Genomic DNA, 23635 nt, shown 5'->3' with positions numbered 1-23635 from the left:
TGGTAAGGGATAATTACGAGATTAACATGGATGAGATTTTTCGTAGAATATCTGTAGATGGGGAGAACTAGAGGCCAACCCTGGAAGCTGTATAAGGTGGATGTGAGTAAAGGGATGAGTAGTTTTTTGGATGGAGAGTGGTACTTGGTTGGAATGCGTTGCCTGAGAGCGTAGCGAATGCAGGTCTGTTGATAATAATAAGGTAATCCACAAGAGCAAGGGATCTGGTAGACACCTGGATAACTAAGTGGTGATAGCTTATCCTTAGGAGAAGTGAGAAAAGTGGTGATTTTTCTGATAGACAAAAGGCAACAAAAATATTCACTGGTTTTGGAACTTTTTGCTGTGCGTTCAATGTCATGCACATGGGAATAGGAATGCAACTTATTTCTTGTGTATTTGAAGAGGAAGAGAGAGCCATAACTGTTTAAAAACTTTTTTGATGAAAGAATCCTTAAAATCGTTAGATAAAAAAGGTGGAATTAATGTCTTAATTCTTTTTGTAAAAGTTTGAAAAATATAAAGAATGGGCATGATATACTAAAGTCTTAATAATTCCAGCCTTTTGACTACGATGGTAATGAGAACGTGAATATAGAAAGCAGCCTGTATGAGGCTTCTTCCGAAAAATCAAAAAAGTAGAGGCTATCATCTGATTGATGAAGAATTAGATCTAATTGTTTTATTTACTTCTAAGGTGAATTGGATCCTGAGATGAAGTGCATTTAATTTAGAAAGAATTGCTCTTCCTCTGAATTGCTGTAATGCAGAGGAAGAGCCATTCCAAAAATATCATCCACTTATCTCTACCATTGTGTAGGTCAACTAGTTCTTCTAGTTGAATTAGGAAGTAAATTAAATAAGAATTGAGTAATCTTGTTATTGGGACATCCTATACAGTCAACAACTGGTCTTAATGGAATGCCTGGTTTATGAACTTTGGGAAGTCCATACAATCTAGGTGGATGACCAAAGAAGGTTTTAAGCTTTCTATTCGATCTTCATCCCAAATAGAAACATTATCAGTAATATAATTAAGTCCATTTAGTTGACTACAGGTAGGATCAGATGTGTGTGTGGGGGGGGTCTGCAAGTTGAATAGTCATGAAATAACAGACATTTTTCTCTCATATTCTTTTCTTTCTTGAACAACAACCCTTCCCTTGTCAACCTTAGTAATAAACTATTATTATTCTTCTGTGATTTCAGCACTTTAAATTCAGAGAAAGAGAGATGAGGACACGGAGGCTTGGCACTTAAAAGAATTCGCGCGCATTTGAAACAAATCCTGTTAGTTGTATAGGATGAGGGTTGTACCCATTCGGTCATTACAACCCTCATCAAATCCAGCAGATAATTGATTCCATGTTCTGACATCTAAGGATTCTTCAGCAGACTGCAGGATTCCTATCCCTTATATGTTTGGTATTTCTGAACCTATTTATAGAATTGTGAAGAAGTATCACCTTATTCCCACATATTTTCCATTATTCCCACATATTAAAAAATATATCTCATCTGTTACCATCTACAAAAGACCAACTTTCACCTCTATCTTTAGCTGGTGTTTACTAGATTCCTTGTGAATGAATGAGGTTTCATGTTTGAATATGTGAAACCTCAAAAGTTGTCTGGCACAGCATAGTATTGACAGTAAACACAGTATTTGGTAGAATTAAGCTCATCTTCTACATAGAAGCAGTTTTAAATATGATCACCTTTTCATAGAAAGTTGAGGTCCTTTTAAATCAGTCTGGCTTGAATTGGAACGATTTTTTTTCTCTCTCTCTCTCTCTCTCTCTCTCTCTCTCTCTCTCTCTCAAGTTTGGGAAATTCTCGTTTTATTTAAACATCAAAAATATTTTTACTATTATTTATTAATACTAATTTCTAGCTCATGGCAGCCGTTTTTAATTGGTAAACCGATTGTTGAATGTACCTTCCTCATGCTAATTCTGTACTGGTATTTTCAGTATGAAATATCTGTATTTTCATTACAGTTTTTTGCCATGGTTATCATGTAATATTTGTTGTAAAAATATATATATAATGAAACTAAAACCTATCATAACTGATTGTCTCTGCTGAGAGACATATTTTTTAAAAAAGATTAAATGACTGAAAGCCGAGAGATAAAAGTAAAAAATACTATTTAATTAATTAGCTTGCACAACTTCTTCATAGAAGTCTTCTCAGAAGTAGATTGCAAGACGAAACTAGTCATGCAATCTACTTATTTCAGTCATTTAATCTTTATATATATATATATATATATATATATATATATATATTAGGATAACCAAGCAATTTTATATGCTTGGTCATTTTAGCTCCTAATCCCAAGTATGCAAACAATCTTTTGCATACTTGGGATTAGGAGCTAAAATGACCAAGCATATAAAATTGCTTGGTTATCCTAATATACAATATACCCAAGTTAAAAATTTATTCCCATATATATATATATATATATATATATATATATACACACACACACACACACAGTAAAACCTTGTTTTTACGTTCCTGCCATTTACGTCATTTTCCGTCGTTGGTCCCATCTTAAGGCCTACTCTTAACATATATTGTTTTCCTGCCATGAACAACTTGATGTGGACGTTATTTCCCGTGATTTGCGTTTTTTTCTCGGGTAGCAATACTGATTTTCGAATCAATTTCTGCGAAAATCTGCGCATTTCTGTTCCCAGATGGCGTTGCGTTCTAGTGTAGTTTCGTTTCTGCCATCATAATGACTTGCACACTTGCAGTAGTGATGAGCGATACCGTGATTTTTCAATCGCAGTACGAATTGATGTTGCAGAATTTGCTACGTAATTTAGTGTGTGTGAGAGTTGCTTTCAAGTTGCAGCGGTGGATTAGCCATGTTAGTAACATGGAGAAAAAAGACAGAAAATGTATTTCGATAGAAGAAAAGATGGCAATTCTGCAACGTGTAGATTGGCATCCTGGAACACGTGAGCATTTAGCAAAAGATTTTGGACTCTCCGTGTCCACTTTGAACATGATAATAAAAAACAGGTCAAGCATTGAACTCAATGCAAAGCAATGTGACGCTATGTCAAAAAAAAAAAAAAAAAAGCAAAAACAATCAACAATTAAAGATTTTTTTAAATGGATAAATGTAAGTAATTGTAAATTCATTTATTTTCAGTCATTAAATTTTGTAATCTAGTACGTAGACTCGCATACTAGCAGTAAGTCATCTTTCAGCCTTTTTTTAATGTATTTTACATTTCCTGCTATTTACACTTTTTCTATCAGTCCCCTAAAAAAAAAAAAAAAGGGATTTTACTGTGTGTATATATATATGGCTAATATGATTACCGTATATTATCGTGTATAATGCGAACTAGAAATTTTGTTTGAAAACTAGCCCTAAAATCTATGTCCACATATAATGCAATCTGTTAATCTTGTTCCATAACATTATAAAGAATACAATACGAATTAACGAATTGTATGAAAGGGAAATCTGGGCAATAAAACAAAAAGACAAACAAAGATTAATCACAGCAGAAATGAAGTTTGGGAAAAACTGCAAAGTATACTATTTGTTTACAAAAGAAACAAAGAAATTATGAAAGAATTAAACCAAGAATCAGTAATAGAAAAAATTAAAAAATATAAACATAAATGGATGGAACACGTTCAAAAAATGAAAATAAAAAGATTACCAAAACAAGCCTTAAAGTACAAGCCATTAGGGAAAAGAAAACCAGGACGTTCTCTTAAATGGGTTAACGATGACTTCTAACACGAACAGGCCACACTAGGCCTAAATCTTTGATATGCATGATGATGATGATTTAAATAATATCTATAAAACTTAAACTATTTAACCATGGCCTTCTGAATTAAAGCTATACCTTAGATCTCCTTTATTTTTGGAGGATGAAGTCATTCACTTACTGACTCTTTCTGTTATTGGTTTGTTTTACATGAACTTAATCAGTCTATTAGACTGAGCATTTTGTTTTTACAACAGGTTCCTACAAACAAATGTCCATTAGAGTCAGTTCTTTATCAGGTCTTTTCTCAAAATGTAAAACTTGTAAACTTTGCAGTTTCTGGCATCTGTTTTTCCATTCATCTTCAATGTTTCACCAAGTATAAATATTCTTATCTTAGGCAACTTAATTACTAGAAACACAAATCCTTTACCAGAGCCAAACAATTTTACTACTTTATAAACAACAATTATCAGAGTCAAGCTTTTGATTAAAGACACTTTGCAGTTGCTGCATCAATTTCAGATTTCACTAATACTGTCATTTGTTCCAAGAAATAATCGATATCACCAGTGTCCTTGAGAAAGAAGACATAACTTTCCATTTTGCGTTTCTTTGAATGTTGAAATAAAATGTCTATTTAATATCTTTTATTTACTATTCACTTATTGACAGTCTCACTTTTCTGGTCAAAGGATTTATCTTATTAAGATTCCTTTTTCAGAATCCTCTGTTAATTTATTCTGATTGTCAAGTTTTCAGAAACTTCTTGAAACAAAATTCTCTGGTCTGTGTTCTCAAACTTCCACTCTGTTTCTCTTCTTGTTACCTGGTACCGAATGTTTCCATTGTCAGCTGTCAATCACCAGTCAGTATCCTCAGTGAGTATAGACATATTGAATAAGTGGCAAGCGAGAGGTCAGTAATGGCTGACACGTTATCTTCGTTAGCAAAATGAGAAGGCCTTTATGATGAATGACATATCACTGTACACTTAACAATTGTGAATTACAATAAAGAACCACTGAAATTATTACAATTATCTGATATTCGGTAAGTACAATAAATCTCACATACTTGACATTTTATTTTAACATAAATTTCAATTTCTTATCAGACACATTGAAAATGCCGATTATAAGTGGTTACGGAACCAAAACTAATAAAATACTAATGCAATTGTAAAAAAGATTCATAATTATCTTGCATCCCTCTCAACCTAACATATTCTAGTTATGCTATTTCTCTGTACTGCTTTCAAACCCATATTAAGCTAGTTGCTCTTATTCTACCCATCCGACTCTTATCCCTCCTTTCCTTTCAGTTCCAGATGTATAAATGGTTCCCCTCTTCATCTATCTTATCAATGTCAACCTGAAATATCTGTCAATGCCTTTCTAGGAGAACATAAGGAATACATCTGCTGCTTAAAATATGGTCACTCAGATCTAGAGATGACCGTACCTTGGACATCCTGCACTAAATCAGATGGGGAAAAAAAACAGCTCTACATTACTGTAATAAATACATACAGATGTGAAAGACTTTTTTGAATCTGCAGCAGATCTTGAAAACTGAAAACACACACACTTCAGTAAACATGACTGTAAAACTTCCCATGATAGAGAACTAATAAATGTTAGACATCCCAACCAACAGAGAAGGCTACCTACAGCTGCCTCCAAATAAAGCCTCTCTTTAGTATTAGGCTTTCAGCATGATCTTTCCCACTTGTTTCTTGTGTTGTTTGTGTGCACATTACAATTCCCATATTCTGTCCCCAAAGATTTCTCTTTGATTGAAATGAAATTGTGGATTAAGTGCTGTCTTCATTTTATTAAAACTTAATATAAGCTATAGAGGCATCTCTAGGTTTTTAAGTATCATAAATTTAACTTCATCATTCCTGATCAGCTCTCATTAAACATGAATGGTTCATATTATGTGTGTGTCGTAAAAAAATTTATAATTTACTTCAAACTGCATAATTGGCTTAGGGATATTTCAGGGGATAACATTGCCAGCCTGGTTGACTGAGTAGCTAGTATACCTGTTCTCCAACTAACAGGTCGCAGGTTTGAATCCCACTGTGGGCATGGATGTTTATGATTTGTCTTTAAGTGGGAGATGAATTTTATCACCTAGTGTGAGTCTATTATCACCCTGCTTATTGGAAACCTGAAATGGCTTGAAAAAGTTCTATGTTTGGTATCTAGGACAGAGTTTCCAGACTATAAAAATAAATAAAAAATTACAAAAAAAAATCATAAAAATGGTGGTGGGGGGGAATCCTTAATTTGATTGCTAATAATCCTGAAACTGAGCTTCAAGTTTAACACTTAAAGCTCGCACTGTAATTTTAAAACTTCAATCATGCTATATTGTAATAATATCTGATGTGTCCCTCCCTCTGAGGATATATATACAGGGCCTGAATAATTTTATGCAGGATCACCAGCTAGCAAATATCTCGCTCGTTAGATGTTAGCTTGGATATACTCTACCACAGTGGGCTCATAATCATGTGTTTATTCCTGGATCTGATTTTGTTAATGCAATGCCTGATTTTAACCCCTGTATAACTACTAGTATTGAAGCAAATATATTAGCAATGTTTTAGCATGTTTATCTATTTGTGAAGCAAAAATTCATGCATTTTATCAGTGATGCAAGATCACTTATTATTGTTTTTTTCTATGTCTTGATTTGTTTTTATGGAAAAAAAGAAAGTTTTTTTTTATCTGCCATTATAAGTAAACATTGAAAACTTTCATTATCATAAAAACTCCCTTAGGTCCCCACATATAGCTACATTAGTGTGTTTCTGAATTCTGATTGGCTCTGAAACATTGGGATGGACGAGGCCAGTGATATCATGACACATCAGCAACAAACAAAACAAACAAAAAAACATTTAGGTTAGAATCAACATAATGAAGTATTTTGAACAAATAAATACTTCTTTCTCAACTTTTCAAGTTTTAATATCCACTATTAACAGTTGAATTCTGCATATTTAACACATGGACTATTGTGCCCAGATTTGGTCACCTGGTTTTCAGAAGGATGAAGAGATGTTGAAAAGAGTCCAAAGGCAACTGACTAAGGTAGTTTCTGACCTGGAATGTCGAGTATGAGGAAAGATTGAGAAGATGTAATTTACAGAGTCTGGTGTACAGGAGGAAGAGGGGAGATACGATAGAGACCTACAAGTTGGTAAGGGGTTGTTATAGGATCAATGCTGAAGAAATTCTACAGAAAATAGTAGGAGATCAGGGGGGGAACCAGAGGTCATCCCTGGAAACTGTATAAAGAGGATTTGAGTAGGGAGTGAGAGGCAGGTTTTTTCGTGTAGAGTTGTAAATGATTGGAATGCCTTGCCTGAGAGTGTGGTGTTTGCAAGGAGTTTGAGTGTGTTTAAGACACAGTATGATGAGCTGTGTGTGTGTGTGTGTGTGTGTGTGTGTGTGTGTGTGTGTGTGTGAGAGATAAAAGGACCTCCCAGATGAGTCTTTGACTGTATGAGTTCTTGCGGGAGTAATAATAATATTCCATCAATGGGTAAGAAATAAGCTAATTGCTGCTATTCACTGCATACCTATTTTATGTTGTCATGTCGTGTGATATGAGCTTTCAGTACGACTGAAAGCTCTACAAGATAAAATAATGTAAGCATTACCTATCTTCTCATTGGTCGTATTACTTAAGAATTAATGGTAATCAACAAATAGATATTTGTAATGACTAGCATTCTCAAACAGATGCAAGTAAGGTAAACACATACAAAAAAGAACTATTTAGCACATAAAATGCAAAACAGAATTTATATTATGTAAAGAAAACTGAAGATTTAACTTAAAACTTTTTTTTAAATTTATTTTTTTAATTTTTTTTTTTATCAGTTAAAAATTCACACTCATTATAGACAAGCAGATGATTACATTTTTCAATCCCTGTACATATGTCTTAATTCCTCTGCTGTTTTTATTGATAAAATTCTATAAATTTAATTTTGAGTATTATTTTATATAAAATAATGAGGGATTTATTATCCCTTCAACTTAAATATTCTATATTTTAAATTTATAGAATATTAATATTCTATAATTTCATTAGGTTTATTTATATTCTTGCAGAGTCTTGAAAGTGATAAACTACGTATTAATCCTGTTGGAGAAGATAGAGAAGGTTTCACTTACTGGTATTTTTTTGGAGTCAGACTTTATAAAGAAGGACCTAGATGTAATCCACGAAAAATACAAAGGTCATTATCCTTCATAGCGTTCAGTAATTTAGAAAATTTGGTTTAAATTTTATCAATCACTTTTATAGTGTCATATTTCATGCATTTCCTGTCTAGGTGGGTTTATATCCCTTTGTTGATGGCCAATAATAAATAAAGATTATAGCAGTGTTGTGACTTTAATATACATATTAAATAAAGTATTTAAATAATTTTAAAATATAAACCTATGGTTAATCTGCAACTTGGAAAAAAGAATTATTATACTGTGTCAGTGCACAGGACCAGATAGACATAGAATTTCTCCATACCTTTATAACTATTATAACTTAAACTAGAGGGCTCCGCCCCCCTGGCACCTACAGCGTAACAAAAATTTAATCATTACTAGAGGAGCTGATAAAGGAAATACCACTGTGGTTCTTGATACTGATTCATATGACCGAAAAATTAATTTACTTCTTCGAGATCGTAATACTTACTCCAAACTGGATTTTGATCCTACGAATCGTCAACTCAGGAAATTAAATAAGCTACTTAATGAAACTTCCTCCTTAGATGAAGAAACAATCAAAAAACTTAAGACATACCGTGCAAGACCTCCTAGAATTTATGGCTTACCTAAGCTACACAAAACTAATGTTCCACTTAGACTGTATCGGCTGTCCAACGTACAAGTTATCAAGATTCTTATCTAACCTTCTCTGCCCTCACATAGGCCACTCAGTCTCTTCAATCAAAAATTCTACTGAGTTTCACACAAAAATTAAAGACATTCAACTATCAAAAACTGACTTGTTAATCAGCTTCGACATTGTCTCCCTCTTCACTAACATTCCCCATAAAGAAACAATAGAATTACTAACTCAAAAATTTCCGTCTGATATAGTTGAATTGTTCAAGTTTGTTATTGCATCAGGTTACTTCACCTGGAAAGGTCAAATTTACAAGCAAGAGAAAGGAACAGCAATGGGATCTCCTTTATCACCAAACCTAGCAAATTTGTTTCTAGAACACCTTGAGGAAAAAATATTCACTTTTGAACCCAAACCAAAAATTTGGCTAAGATATGTCGATGACGTATTTGCAGTATGGAATCATCCCGAACCTGAATTACAACTGTTTCTAGATAAAATTAACCTTCTTCATCATCGCATCAACTTTACGTTAGAAAAAGAATCTCCACAGGGTATCTCTTTTTTGGATTTACACATCAAAAGAAAAGAAGACGGTTCCATCGCCATTTCCGTCTTTCGCAAGCCTACATTCTCAGGTCGCTACATTCACAATTCTTCTGCTCATCATCCATCTCAGAAATCTGGCATTATTAAATCACTAGTTTCCAGAGCACACAAATTCTGCTCCTCTGAAGAATCTTTAAACCATGAATTAGAAGTTATCAAAAATACAGCCATCCTAAATGGATATAATCCCAAAACAACTCAAAAAATCATCAGTCACTTCTGCATACATCAAACCAGACAGGAAGAAGTGCATAGGATTCCCATACCTTACGTTAAAGGCATCTCAGAACGTCTTTCTAAAATTATGAAGAAAATAAGATTTTGCCACTACTTACAAACCTATCAACCAAATTTACAACTTATTACCTTCTCCTAAGGACAAATTCTCACCCTTGATGTTACCTGGTGTTTATGAGATTCCATGCTCATGCAAATTATCTTACTTTGGACAGACAGGTAGGTCTGTTCAGAAATGCATCTCGGAACATCAAGACCACATTCGTCTTCTTAAACCGCAGAAATCTGGCCTCTCTCAACACGGAATTGAAAATCCAAACCATAGGATCCATTGGGAAAAGGCTAAACTTTTACATAGATCTTTATTTAAACATGAACGTTTATACAAAGAAAGTTCTGAAGCCCTACTACACAGACCAAACCTAAACCGCAACGACGTTCTTACTATTCCTAAAGTATGGGAAATTATCATACAAAACTGTGTTAAATAATTAACTTTTTTTTTTTTGTACTACTTTAGCACGTTTTCATGAGATTCTATTGTAATCATGCGCCCTAACTGTATGTTATTCCTAATTTTTGTTTAAATACTGTACTGATGATGTCCTAAGATACTTAGGATGAAATATTTACAATTAAATAATTTTCACTGTGGTTTATACGTGTGTTTCTTCTAATTATATTATGAGTATTTTGTGAAAGAAATTGTACGAGAGCACATGGATCCTAGGAATTGTGTCTTTTAATGATTGAATAAGTTATGAGAATTTTGTGAGAGAAATTGTATGAGAGCACGTGGAGCTACATTGTTAATTCAGTTAACAAATGTCTTTAATATTGATGAATAAGTGTGATCTTTCAAATATAAGTCGTAAATCATAAATGAAGTTCTTTGTCATACATGCTAAGATAGATATAGAGAATCTGTGAAATTAGTGCTCATTCATTAGCAATTGAATGTGTCATAATGTGTAATATGTATCAATTGAATTAAATGTTTTGTTCTTTTTGTTTAACTGATGACTTGCCTGATTTTCTTCTCTGTTGCACTTGCTAATAAAATACGGACCACAGCAGGAGATTAATTTATAGAGAGGCTACACGACTGCAAACGTAACCTATAGCAATATAAGATTGTAAGCTAAACTGTTTCTGGTTCCTTGATTCTACATTCTTTGTTAATCTAGGATTCAGGGTGGTGCAGTGAAAAATAAATTTTCCCTGAATCTGAGAAAGGAATTAGAACCAGTGTAGAGACAAGGGAGTTGGCATTGACCATTAATATTCCCTTTGTCCCCCAAACCACTAGCATCATTCTTATATGTAAAGATTGGCCAAGAGAAATATAGAAGTTAAGAGAATAAAGTCTTACTAGAGAAGGATTTTACTAAGGGCTTTACTAAAGATTTTACTAACTCTCTCCTAAGTTTAAAGAGAACTATACGTAAGATAAATAAAGGAGAAATTAAATTTTACAATGGCGACATAGAAAAAGGACAAGACAATAAAACTAAATAAAAAAGGAAATTAAAATTTTACACCTGCAATTGTTTCTGCTCCATGATTCATACTATCATTTGCTTTTGCAATTACAGTCTTTCTTTCCATCCAACAGTTTAACATTTAACGATAACCTGTAGTCCAACAGAATATCACACTTTTGACGTATCCGTACCCTCTCTCTCTCATTCAGTCTCTCCGCAATGACGCTCTCCACATTCTGCCATGTATACATGTACCATTCTCAAAAAGTCTACACTGTTAATAATTACGAGGTAGGTTTCAAGTTTCCGGCCTGACATAAAATTTATACCAATTTTAAAATGCCATATGTGACAGATAGCACCATCTATGGGAAGGTTAGTGTACCAGTTTAAACTCTCTACCTCTGTCATTCAATTGGAGGCACTCATTTTGCTAACATGTGCCATGCTAAGTGGCTGTAATGTTAAAAATTGAGTACTCATTGTGATAAAGTTCACCAAAGAAGGACTTCCTCCAATTTTTATCAAACAGCGATTGGATGATGTTTATGGGGAAGCTTCTTTTTCATATTCCACCAGGGAGGAATTGGCCAAACAGTTTTGAATAGGAAGAGAGCATTGAAGATGATCCTTGTGATGATCGGCCTGTGGAAGTGATGACTGAGGAAAATGTCTATCTTTTTGAGGAGGAACTGCTCAATGACAGATGGCTGTAGTTCAACGAAATCTCAGCAAGATTGGGGCTTTCTATAACAACCATCTTTTGCATCATTCATGAGAAGCTTCACATGACAAAGGTAGATGCCCTGACTTCTCTCTTCAATTCAGAAGGAGCATCATGCAACCTAAAGAAACCATGGCCCTTTATTATGATCCTCTTTCTAAAAGTGAATCCATAGAGTGGTGCAAACTAGGCAAAACACTGTCAACTGCCAAGAAAAGTCACTCAGTCCACCAAGAAGATCATGGCAACAATCTTTTGGAATTGCCAGGGAATTCTCTTGATTGACTTCAAGAAAAGGAATACCACTGTGAATGCAGAATATTATGCTTCACTCCTGCACAAACTGCGATGCCATAAAGGAGAAGAGACGAAGAATAACAACCATCACAACAACAACTGTTGTTGTGATGGCTGCAATGAAGGACTGTGGCTTCCAGGAGATTGAACATTCATCCTATAGCCCAGAACTAGTACCCAGCAAAAAAAAATTTACAGATGGCAGTGAGGAAAAAGATGCAATTTTAGGCCATTTTGCAGACAAAAGTACAGACTATTTTTTTCAAGTGCATAGAAATGTTAATTCAAAAATGTGAAAGTGTGTTGAATTAAAGGGTGATTGTGTTGAAAAGTGATGTAATTGTTTTCTTTCTGTCACCTTAAAAGTTAGTCAGGCTGGAAACTTATGGAATCTCCCTTGTACATTTGATTTTTGCATTGTCAATACTGCCATTTTGTTGTCGTTCACTGCAAGCTTCAGAAATAGTAAAAGTCTGTTTGAACCATATAAAATAAACAAAACACCAAAATGCTATCGTTACTTTACTACAAAAATAAAATTTATCTTTTCAACTGCAACTTTTGATGCCCTTTCACTAAGTGGCATTCTAGTGCCACATTTTTCAACTCATTTCAGATTTTCAATAAGAGAAGGCTGGTTTCACACTGGATAGCAAAAATAATCCCACCTGTTAAATAACCTTAACATGTACCGCTTTTACATTTTAGCTTCTTTCATGCTCGTTGAACAGTTTATTATGAATGAATTTATTGGAATTCTTAAATGATGCATTTGTAAGATTGATTGTGGAATATTACTTATGTTTTTTACTCTTCATTTCCAGAAATAGTCAGCTAAAAAAAACTACAGAGGAAAAAACTTTTAAGCAGAATAAAAAAAAAAACAAGATATTTAAACCTGTAGAGAAAATAGTGGTGAAAAGAGAAAGAAATAGGTAATGTATGGATAATATTTACATTATTTAAAAACCATATTGTGTAGATTGTTCATTTACATTTTAATTTATCTGCTATCCCAACTTTCTCTCTCAACCTGTATTTAACTCAGATTTCTTCTACTTCTTTATACTTTATTTTTTCATCTGGGAAGTTTTTGGTGATTACAATGCAAAGCACATTTCTCCAATGGGGAGAATATATGAAAGCATGAGGAGGTGTCACATAATAATAATATATCATCTTCAATTATAATTTACATTTACAAACTCATGCAGATAAGATAACTTAATATGAAGGTAGCAGTTCTCTTAATTGGTAATGCCATTGAACAGGTAGATACATACACAAACTATCCCATCATTCCCCCCCCTCAACAACACGGTGTTATCAAAACCCTTATTTAATAGAGCCTTCAATCTCTGTTCTACCCAGACTAAACTTGTTGCTGAACTCTCCTTTATTTGCTAGATATTCTTGTCCATGTTCCTCCCATCCCTCTCAACATGCTAACTATAGTAATGTCATAATTGTTCTTTAAATTAAAGATGACAAGAAATAATGCCCTTGGTTTAATCCTTTATCTGAGTGTAAACAAATGAAAATTTGTGCATGAAGTAACATGACGACTGGACTACTTGTATATAGAGGCTAATGACTTCACATTAATTGCCTTACTATATGTGTGTTGCATCCATAATGCAACGTACATATCCTTAAGGACATGTATGACACTATGCATTATGGAAAGGGCCACTACCTAGACTGGTTTCGACCTTTATTGAGGTCTCATCAGTGGGAGCCAGACCCAGAAGCGCTACCAAGGTTGAAGTAATGCAGAAGTCATATTTCCAAATACAAGTAGTCAAAAGGTATCGCACCTTGTTACTAAAATACTCTGGATTAGAGAAAGATGCTTGAAAGGTTTTTTTTCACTTGGTTATACTATAAATTAAAGATACCAAGAAATTATATTCTTTTTTTAAGGTTACACGTTGATCAGCATTCATATTTACGAATTTAGGGACACAAAACACACATGTTGAAATGATTATTTTACTTATTATTAATAAAATAACACTTGATGTTTCGCCCCCCTGTATTGAGGTCATCATCAGAAAGATACATGTGTATAGGAAACCAAGCTACATGCTTTTGCACTCTATAAAGCTAAATTAAATCTATGCTGTTAATTAATCTTTTTCTTAGCCTGACCTCTAGTGATATAAAAAATAAATAAAAATAAAGATGAAAAAAAAAAAAATAAAAAACTAAAATAAACTCTGCTAAGTTTTCCTGTACTGAGATTCTTCTGGATTTGTACAGTTCAGATTGTCATACTACGATTTTCTTTTGGACTTGTACAGTTCAAGTTGCTATTGAATGTTAATGGGGGTGGGGTGAACACTTCACCAACTCTTCTTGTCTTGTATTGAGATTTTTCTTTGGCTTATTCTGGTTGCTATAAAGGTTTCAGATGGGTCCTCCACATTCTTGGAATGGTTAGACCATCATTTTTGTTCAGATTTGGATTATGTTTGAGCATTTCACGTGCTTCTTTAAATTTCTTCTCGAACCAGGTTTTGGTGTGGTGTAGGGACTTGGTACCGTTCCAATCAATTCTGTGGTATGTTTGGAATGCATGGTCAGAAAGGCCGGTTTTTCCAAAATGGAGGTATTTAATGTGTCGTTTGTATTCATCCTTCCTAATTGGGATGGTTCGCCCTGTTTCCCCTATATATGATAGGTTACATGTGCATTGTATTTTGTAAACCCCTGGGTGGGCTGGGTGTGGAAGAGGATCTTTGGAAGAACTGAGTGGGTGTCTTAATTTTGTCTGGAGTTTAAAGGTAGTTTTGATGTTGTACGTGTGTAGTGTTCTGTCTATTTTTTCGGAAATGCCTCTAAGGGTATGGAATAGCATTCTTGAAATCTTTTTTGTTTTTAGTGGTATCTCTGTGGAGAATCTTGTGAATAGTTTTTTTACTGTATCCATTTTTTATAAATGTATGGTTGATCTCGTATTCCTGGTTTAGAGCTTCTTCATTTGAAGAAATAGTTTGAGTTCTGTGTTTAAGGGTGCTTATGACCCCTAGTTTTTGTGTTGGGTGGTGATAAGAATTTTTGTGTATGTACTGGCCTGTGTGTGTGGGTTTGCGGTAGACTGAGGAGAGACAGCCTGAGGGAAGACATGTGACGAATGTATCTAGGAACGGAAGAGAGTTGTTTTTTTCTATTTCAATGGTGAATTGGATACTTTTGTGTTGTTTATTCAGGTGGCTAAGGAATGTATTTAGTGCTTTGCAGCCATGGGGCCAAATGGCGAAAATATCGTCGACGTATCTGAGCCAAATTTTGGGCTTTAGGCACGCTGACTCTAGAGCTCTTTGCTCAAAGTCTTCCATATAAAAGTTAGCTATTGGGGGTGGGGAGGAAATGGTGAACCCATGGCTGTACCATCTTTTTGAAGGTAAATATTGTTTTGCCACATGAAATATCCAGAGAGCAGAGTACATGGGCAAAGAGGGCCGTGATGTCATGTGGAAATGTGTTCTGTAGGAGCATGATAGCATCATTGATCGAGACATTGGTGAAAAGGGAAGTTATGTCAAAGCTGATTAATAAATCTTGGTCGTTGAGTGTAATGTTTTTAATTTTGTTTATGAAATGTGTATTTTTTATGTATGAAGGGAAATGACCTACCAATTCCTTGAGTGTGGCCTCTAATTTTTTTGGCTAAGTGGTAATTCGGGTTGTTGATTCCTTCAACAATCGGACGTAGTGGTATGTCTGTTTTGTGTATTTTTGGGAGGCCATAAATTCTGGGCACACGTACATAATGAGGTATTAGTTTTTTAGTTGTTTCTTCTGACCATGTGTGTGTTAACGGATTTAATTAATTCAGTAGTTTTCTTTTTGATGCGTTTCATGGGGTTGTAGTTTACCATTTGGTAGGTGTTGTGGTCCGATACCAAGTGGTTCATTTTTTCTATGTAAGTTGTCCGATCTAAAACAACAGTGGCATTCCCTTTATCTGCTTTTATGATTATAATGTCCTGGTTATTTTTTAGGGATTTGAGGCCAGTTTTTCCGTTTTGTTTAGGTTGCTGCTTAGTTTTTTGTTTGAATTTAGTATACAAATATTTCCATATTTTGTCAGCTAAATTGGTGGGGAAGGATCTTAAACCTCTCTCGCTATGATAAATGATATAAAGTTTGTTTACTGACCTTGGCGCAATGGCGTAGTTTAGACCTTTCTCCAGCAGTGCGAGTTCACCTTGGGTGAGATTTTAGTTTGATTGGTTGATAACTGGGCTGTGGTCTGATGGTGGTTAGTTGCTCCTAACTTCATTTGTGGGTGATTTGCTGCTCCTTGTGATGTCAGTTTGTGATTGGCTGCTCCTTTCAAATCCAGAAGAATCTTAGTACAGGAGAACTTTAGCAGAGTTTATTGTAGTTTTTTATTTATTTATTTTTTATCTTTATTTTTAGTTTTTATTTATTTATTTATTTATTTATTTATTATTATTTCTTTTATCACTGGAGGTCAGGCTAAGAAAAAGATTAATTAACAGCGTAGATTTAATTTACCTTTATAGAGTGCAAGAGCATGTAGTTTGGTTTCCTATACACATGTATCTTTTTGATGATGACCTCAATACAGAGGTCGAAACGTCAAGTGTTATTTTATTAATAAGTAAAATAATCATTTTAACACGTGTGTTTTGTGTCCCTAAATTTGTAAATATGAAATTATATTCTTGTTATATTATATTATATTCTTATATAAGATGTATATAAGAAATAAGATTATATAAGAATATAATTTCTTGGCATTTTTAATTCATAGTATAACCAAGTGGAAAAAAAACTTTCTAACATTATTGTTCCTAATATCCAGGGCACCTTGGAAAAAATCTCTACTATCTCTGCACTGCATTCAAACTTGATCTGAAGCTGGCTGCCCTCATCCACTCTCCCAAGGATCCTCTGCCTCATCTCTCTGTTCCACATATTTACTTGGTTCCTTGTTTTTTACAACTTATTGTATTCTGGTCAAATTGGGAGATCTACAAAACATCTGCCTAGAACAATAAAATACATCTGCCACTATAAATATGATAAGTCATGTCTAGCTGACCATGCCTTTGGATACCTTGCACAGAATCAAATGGTATGAAAACTATGCTTCACTGCAACAAATACAAATTTGAAAGACTTATTTTACAATCAGCAGATTTAAGAAAACTAACTTAATCTTAATAAATATGGTTGTTTTAATCTTTCCAAGATTTGGAATTCTTAGACTTCCTACCCAGCAGCTAAGGCCAGCCAGCTGTACCCATAGAGAGTGATGAAATATAGAATTGATAAAATTTTTTTTAAATTATATATTTGTGCTGTTTTTATTCCATTAAACCTAATGATGATTTTGAATAATTGAATTAAATCATTGTTATTAAGTACTAATGAATCTTGAACAAGTTGATCAATTTTTGAAACATCTTTAATGGGATGGGTGTGTGTGTGTGTAATCCTGAAAGTCCATAAAGGTGAATCTTTCAATATAGCATCTCAGGATATAACAAGAAATGAATCATTATTTTTGTTCTATTTCAGGAAATAAATGTGCGATACTATTGTACTGTGGAATGTTTGTTTGCTAATGTAATGTAATACTTAGGCTGTATGAAGGATGCTGCGATCTATGTAAACACTGCTTACAAAGATCGCAGCATATTAAGAGTATTTCATATGGTATACTGATTATTCTTTCATGCTGGATTATTTGTTACACTGACAACTCAAGACTCCTATATACAGACACATTTATGAGTATAAGAATAATGGTAGTGGATAGTCAGTCTCCATCCTTTAGTAGTTACTAATAGCTGAACATAAGCCTGGTGATGATTTCATAGGCACCAGGGGGGGGGGGGGCATTGAGAAAGCACATGACAGACATCCCTAGTTATATCATGTTACCAAATCAAGTTATTATTGTCTGAAGTAGTGAGAGTGGTAGAGTAGTTTTTAGCATGGTTACAAAAAAAAAACAACTAAATTTCAAGTGAGAAACACTATTTGTCTATTCCCAAAATCGTAACTAGAACTTATTAAGAATAATTTTGATTGAAACTACTAAATTAGTATGATAACTCCTTCCTACCTTCTAAATGACCAGTACCAACACATCTGTTGAGAAGTCTCTGGAAAATTTTAGTGGAATCCCTTTATCTACTGTCACATGTATCCCTCAACATTTTTTCCTTTATGCTGTATTGATGAAAAACCTGATTTCCAAGAAACATAAACACACTCTCACCTAAACTTTTAAGAACTAGTTTACAAGGGCTGTTTAAAAAGTTTGGTAAATTTCCAATAGACAGCGACATAATTCATTCATTCATACCAGTGTCTGCACGTATCATCTTTTTCATGATCCCTGGCAAAATTTTAGCGACGTGCAATGTGTAGCTCTCGTTTGACAAACATTTAAAATCACCATGTTCGCATTTTTCTTTTGGATAAATGAGTTTAAACATGCTCATAAGTCCATCGAAGATGAAGCATGCTCCAGATGCCTGACTGAAGTTACTACAAAGGAAATTATTAACAAAATCCATGGTATCATTATGGAAGACCACCGAGTGAAAGTGATTGAGATTGCTGAGATTGTAGGCATCTCAACTGAACAAGTGTATAATATCCTCCATGAAAAAGCTGTGCACGATTGTTGACTGTCGATCAAAAACGCATGCGAAAAGACATTTCAGCGTAGTTCTTGGCGATGTTTAATCGCAATTTGCAGGATTTTTGTGTCAATTCATGACTGTAGACAAAACTTGGATCCACCACTACACACCTGAGCCCAAGCAGCAGTCAAAATAGTGGACAATGCCTGGTGAAAGAGCACCGAAAAAAGCAGAGACCATTTTGTCATCTGGGAAGGTGATGGCTACTGTTTTATGCGATTCCTAAGGAATTATCATGATAGACTATTTGGAAAAGGGTAAGACAATAACAGGAGTCTATTATGCATCATTGTTGGACTGTTTAAAAGAAGAACTGAGGAAAAAACGGCCAAGATTGGTGTACCAAAAAGTGCTCTTTCATCAAAACAATGCACCCTCCCACACATCGGCCGCTGCAATGGCAAAATTCCACAAATTGAGGTTCGAATTGGTTCCACATCCACCATATTCACTTGGCCCCGTGTGACTTCTTGTTCCCAAACTTAAAAATTTGGCTCTCTGGGAAAAAATTTTCTTTGAACGAGGATGCCATCAAGTTGTCAATGACTATTTTGCACAATTTGACAAATCCTACTTTGATGAAAACATTGGAAACTCACTGGACCAAATGTGTAGACTTGGATGGAGACTATGTTGAGAAATAAAGGTTATTTTTTTCCAAAAAAATCTGTTTAACTTATTTTTTCACCAAACTTTTCAAACAACCGTCGTACTCAGCCTGAGAAAATTGATTTTATTAGTAACAAGGAGCCATGCCTTTTCCATGAAATAATATGTGTGGTGAACCATCTATAGTATTTGGCCATCTTTATGGAATCAAAATTGTTCTTATTGGTTTTTGGATACATCTGTTCACTCCTTTCATTTCTCTTTTGCTTGATACTGCACAGTTTCCTAAACTGTTAAGGGTGGTCAGTCTTATGATAATATTCAGCCATTTGTATCCTCACCTCTCATTTTTGCATTATAGAAATTCCGTTTAGGTTACTTAGTTCCTACTTCCTACCTTCTATGCAACACAGTTTACATACTGGTAAAAAGGCATACAATTTAAGCAAAAAAATTCCTAGAATTTTATAACCCCAGATACTATGGCTTCACAAGCTGACATTTTAAACTGCTCTGACATATTTGTATACTTAGTTACTGACTGCGGATTGAAAATTGCATTATGAAAACTGATACTCAAAGGATAATGTTTCATTGGAAGAAAATTATCCATTAACAAAAGCTGTCCAAAGATTATAGACATTGGCTGTAGTTGTGGTTTAGATGTTGGCAGTTGTTTATGATGAATTTTTAATTGGCATGTGAAGAACAAAATAAATTATAATTTATTAAGCAGGTGGTATTTTCCTGGATTTCAGACCAGTTATTTATTTGTGCTTCATGGATGCTGGTTTGATATTCATTAAAAATAAAGCTCAAGTACTTTTAACAGCTACGTATTTATACACTTAACTCTTGCTATAGTGAACTCCGCAATAGTTTGTCAGAAGGTTTGATATAGAGTTTTTAATAGCTTTGGTTAGGACTACCCAGTACTTTTTTATAGTTAAAAAGTTCGTGTTTAGTGGTGTTTGCTGTAGTGAGAATTGACTGTATATTGATTATTAGAAAATGGTGGGGTGTAGTTACTTATTTGAAAGGATCTATTCAAGATTTACTCTACTTCTAATTATATTTTCCATTTTCTAGTACAAGACCAGAAAGGTATAAAGTAGTAAATCATAAAATTGCGAATCAGGGGTGGTCCATAGTCTGCTTTACATTTGATGACTGGGAAAAATTATCTAAAACTCTTCGAAAGAGCAAGTCTGTACACGATAAGAGACTTTTGAAAGAACTTGATGAGAAATATATACCAAGTTTAGTGCAGATTATTGCTCAAAGGGTTAGTAAATCTCTTTTTTCATTCATTTCATTTGTTTATATGTGCATACTTTAATGAATAATTTTAATTATAAAATTCTATAATAAACAGGTTAACATTTTTACAGGACAGACTTCTCAGAAAGAAAATGCTAGTAATGACTCCTCGTAGAACTTCAGCAAGAATTGATAAAATAAGACAACAGAAGGAGGAAGAGGTAAGAGAGGAGGAGCATTGTCTTATATAAAAGGATCTGAAAGCTATCCATTCTTATATTACTTTTAAACTGCCTTCATTTGGTGATATTAACATAAATAATAATATAATATCTTTTCTTATTGTGAACCAAAGGGTTCAGGTTCCTGTATGTCAAATCTCATGAAAAATATAAAAACCACCCACTAATTGAACAGATTGCTTCTTGCAAACCATAATTCAGAAATAACAATGAAAGATGATTTCATATTCAAGTCATTCCAGGTATGCAGTTGCACACTTGCAGAATAGCAATATCACCATTATTATATTTTTGCATTTATTCCTGTTAAAGGCTCCCCTAATTGTTTCCTGGCTTCCCGTGATTCCTAAAATTAAATACAATATACCAACACTTCATGAAGAGGATACTTTTCAACGTGTAAACATTGCATCACATTCACATTAATAGCCTGGGTGTGCTGTCACAAATACAGACACCTTTGAGTCCTTTGAACAGATGTGCAAACAGATGACCTGCTCAAACTCTGAGACTTTGAGCAGGTCAAAGTCTCAGAGTTCCAGTGTTTTAAACCAACCAGAAGGTGAGGCAAGGTATGCACTGAGACAGTAGCACCTAGAAATCAGTGGCTGTGATTGGGTTAACCAATCCAATTGAACATTGTCATTTGTCATAAGTTGGTGTTTTTGCTTTCTCAATTTCATCTGTTTTGCATGCGTGAAGTGTGAACTGATGTGTTTAGGACACCGAAATAGACAAATTTTTAATATGTAATTTTCTATAAATAATTTATAACTTTTTTTTGCCTATATTTACAATGGAAAACAGTGTTCACGATCTACTGAATATCCAGTTTTCTGCCAGAGCCTTTGCAGATTATATGATTGTAATCTAAGGATGTAAGCCTTGTCCTCTTCTTCCAAATTTACTATTATACATGTTTACACCTTTGAGTAATTCATATATATACCAACCAAATATAGCATTCTCCTTCATTATTGTTTTCTAATATATCTTAAAATAAACAGTTTCTAATATATCTTAAAACAAACAGACAAACACGTCTCCACTCTGTGTAGATTTGGTTACAATTAATTGCATCGGACCACTTAAGATAAGTGCTGATGTGCTGTCACACTCTTACATCAATTATATGGTCAAATTGACATAAGTTTTGTAGTGCGGGTTGCATAAGCCACACGACAGCATACTCAACCGAAATGTGCATGTGACACCACTGATTGATATATATATATTATATATATATATAAATTTATGTGGCTCCCACCTATGAAAGGTTATATGCAAATCCATAATACATTTTTTCTTTATTTTTATCAGTTTTATATATTATTTCATATTTTTAAAATATGTTTTTTACATAGTTCAGAAACCCTGCTCTAGACACCAAACATAGAACTTTTTCAAGCCACTTCAGGCCTCCAATAAGCAGGAGGTAGTCACATGGTGATGATGAAATTTATCTCCCAACTAAACACAATTACATTATCCATGCCCACAGTGAGATATAATAAAGGTAAGAATTTAAAGTGTTAGAAAGCATTTTATATATCCCCAACTATTGAAAGGTTGTAAACATTTAGTGCATTAATACCATGGGGTGGACTCAGGATTTTTTTTTTCTGTTGTTATTAATTTTGGTTGTGTGTGGTTTATAAAAGCAAGTGGCATTAAACGTGCTATTAGAATTGGAGATATCAAATCTAGCTGTTTGCTTTATGCGATGATGTTGTACTCCTGAACACATTCAGTGCAGGTCTCAAGGATTCCCTAACTAAATTGAATAATGCTGTAACAAATTTGGCATGAAAATCACCACTAAAGAGACAAAAATTATGAAAATAGGCAGAAACATAGAAAACTTCAGCCGCATTCTCAATGCAGATCCTATAGAAATAGTGAAATGTTTCAGCTATTTAGACACAGTTTTTAGTTAAATCAGAAAATAGACAACAGAATAAGTAAAGCTGGTATGGTGAGCAGCCAGCTGAATAAATTTATATGGAATAAGAGAGAAATTAGCCAGGATACCAAACTAGCAATATACAAGACAGTGTTTAAACTACTTTTAAGTTATGGATCTGAGAGTTGGGTTAGAAATAAAGCATTTGATCAAAGACTAGAGACCACAGATATGAGGGTTCTGAGAAAAATTACAGGAGTGAACCAACGGCAACTATGGCAGAATCATATTAAAAATGATATTAGAAAGGAACTTGATATTATTTGCATTCAAGAGTGTCAGCAGAGCTAATCCAAGGTGATATGGCTTACATAGAATGGGAGAGGAAAGGTCAGCAAAACAGGTGTTTGATGCTAAGATGGCGGGAAAAAGACCAGAGGAAGACCGAGATCTTAGGTGGATTCATTCATTTAGAAGTATCTTCAATCAATTAACAACCATGGGTTCAATGCTCATAGGTGTCTGATGCCATCTTGATATGATTCTTCCATTGCATTCTATTTTGTGCAATTTGTTTGTGTACAGCATTTCTGCATCATTTGACAATGTCATCTCCCCATTCTCTGTTTGGTCTTCCTCTTTTGTTCTTTCCTTCAATCATCCCAACGGGCAGCATTTTTAATTTTCTCTCATCATTCATTCTACATATATGGCCAAATAGATGCAGTTTCCTTTTCATTATTTTCTGGATCAGGTTTTCTTTTGGTTGTATTCATCTATAGATTTTCTCATTGTTGACTTTCTGGATCCAGCTTATTCTCAAGATCTTTCTATAGCACTTCCTCTTAAATGCTAATATCCTCCTTTCAGATTCTCTCAGGAGTACACAGGCCTCACATCAATAGAGCATGCTGCTGAAGATATAGGTTTCCACAGTATGCAATTTAGTGT

The 23635-nt window shown here is 34.1% G+C and overlaps 1 protein-coding gene across 3 annotated transcripts in view; it reads left to right on the top strand.

The window, feature by feature from the left end:
- Positions 1 to 23635, top strand: part of LOC150092852 (chromatin remodeling regulator CECR2-like) — a 342076-nt gene that overhangs the window by 70309 nt on the left and 248132 nt on the right. For all 3 annotated transcript variants that reach the window (XR_016550505.1, XM_090414404.1, XM_090414405.1), the window contains exons 5-8: positions 7886 to 8013; positions 12803 to 12913; positions 20369 to 20564; positions 20671 to 20760. Coding sequence is in view for 2 of the 3 variants with exons in the window: in XM_090414404.1 (XP_090270530.1) it covers positions 7886 to 8013; positions 12803 to 12913; positions 20369 to 20564; positions 20671 to 20760 (525 nt within the window). In the remaining variant the exon portion in view is untranslated. The remainder of the gene's footprint in view (positions 1 to 7885; positions 8014 to 12802; positions 12914 to 20368; positions 20565 to 20670; positions 20761 to 23635) is intronic.

The sequence above is a fragment of the Typopeltis vanoorti genome, chromosome 25 (assembly GCF_054136105.1).
Source record: "Typopeltis vanoorti isolate ZY-2024b chromosome 25, IOZ_Tvanoo_1.0, whole genome shotgun sequence".
Lineage (NCBI taxonomy): Eukaryota > Metazoa > Arthropoda > Arachnida > Uropygi > Thelyphonidae > Typopeltis > Typopeltis vanoorti.
This window is presented reverse-complemented; position numbering and strand designations above follow the sequence as displayed.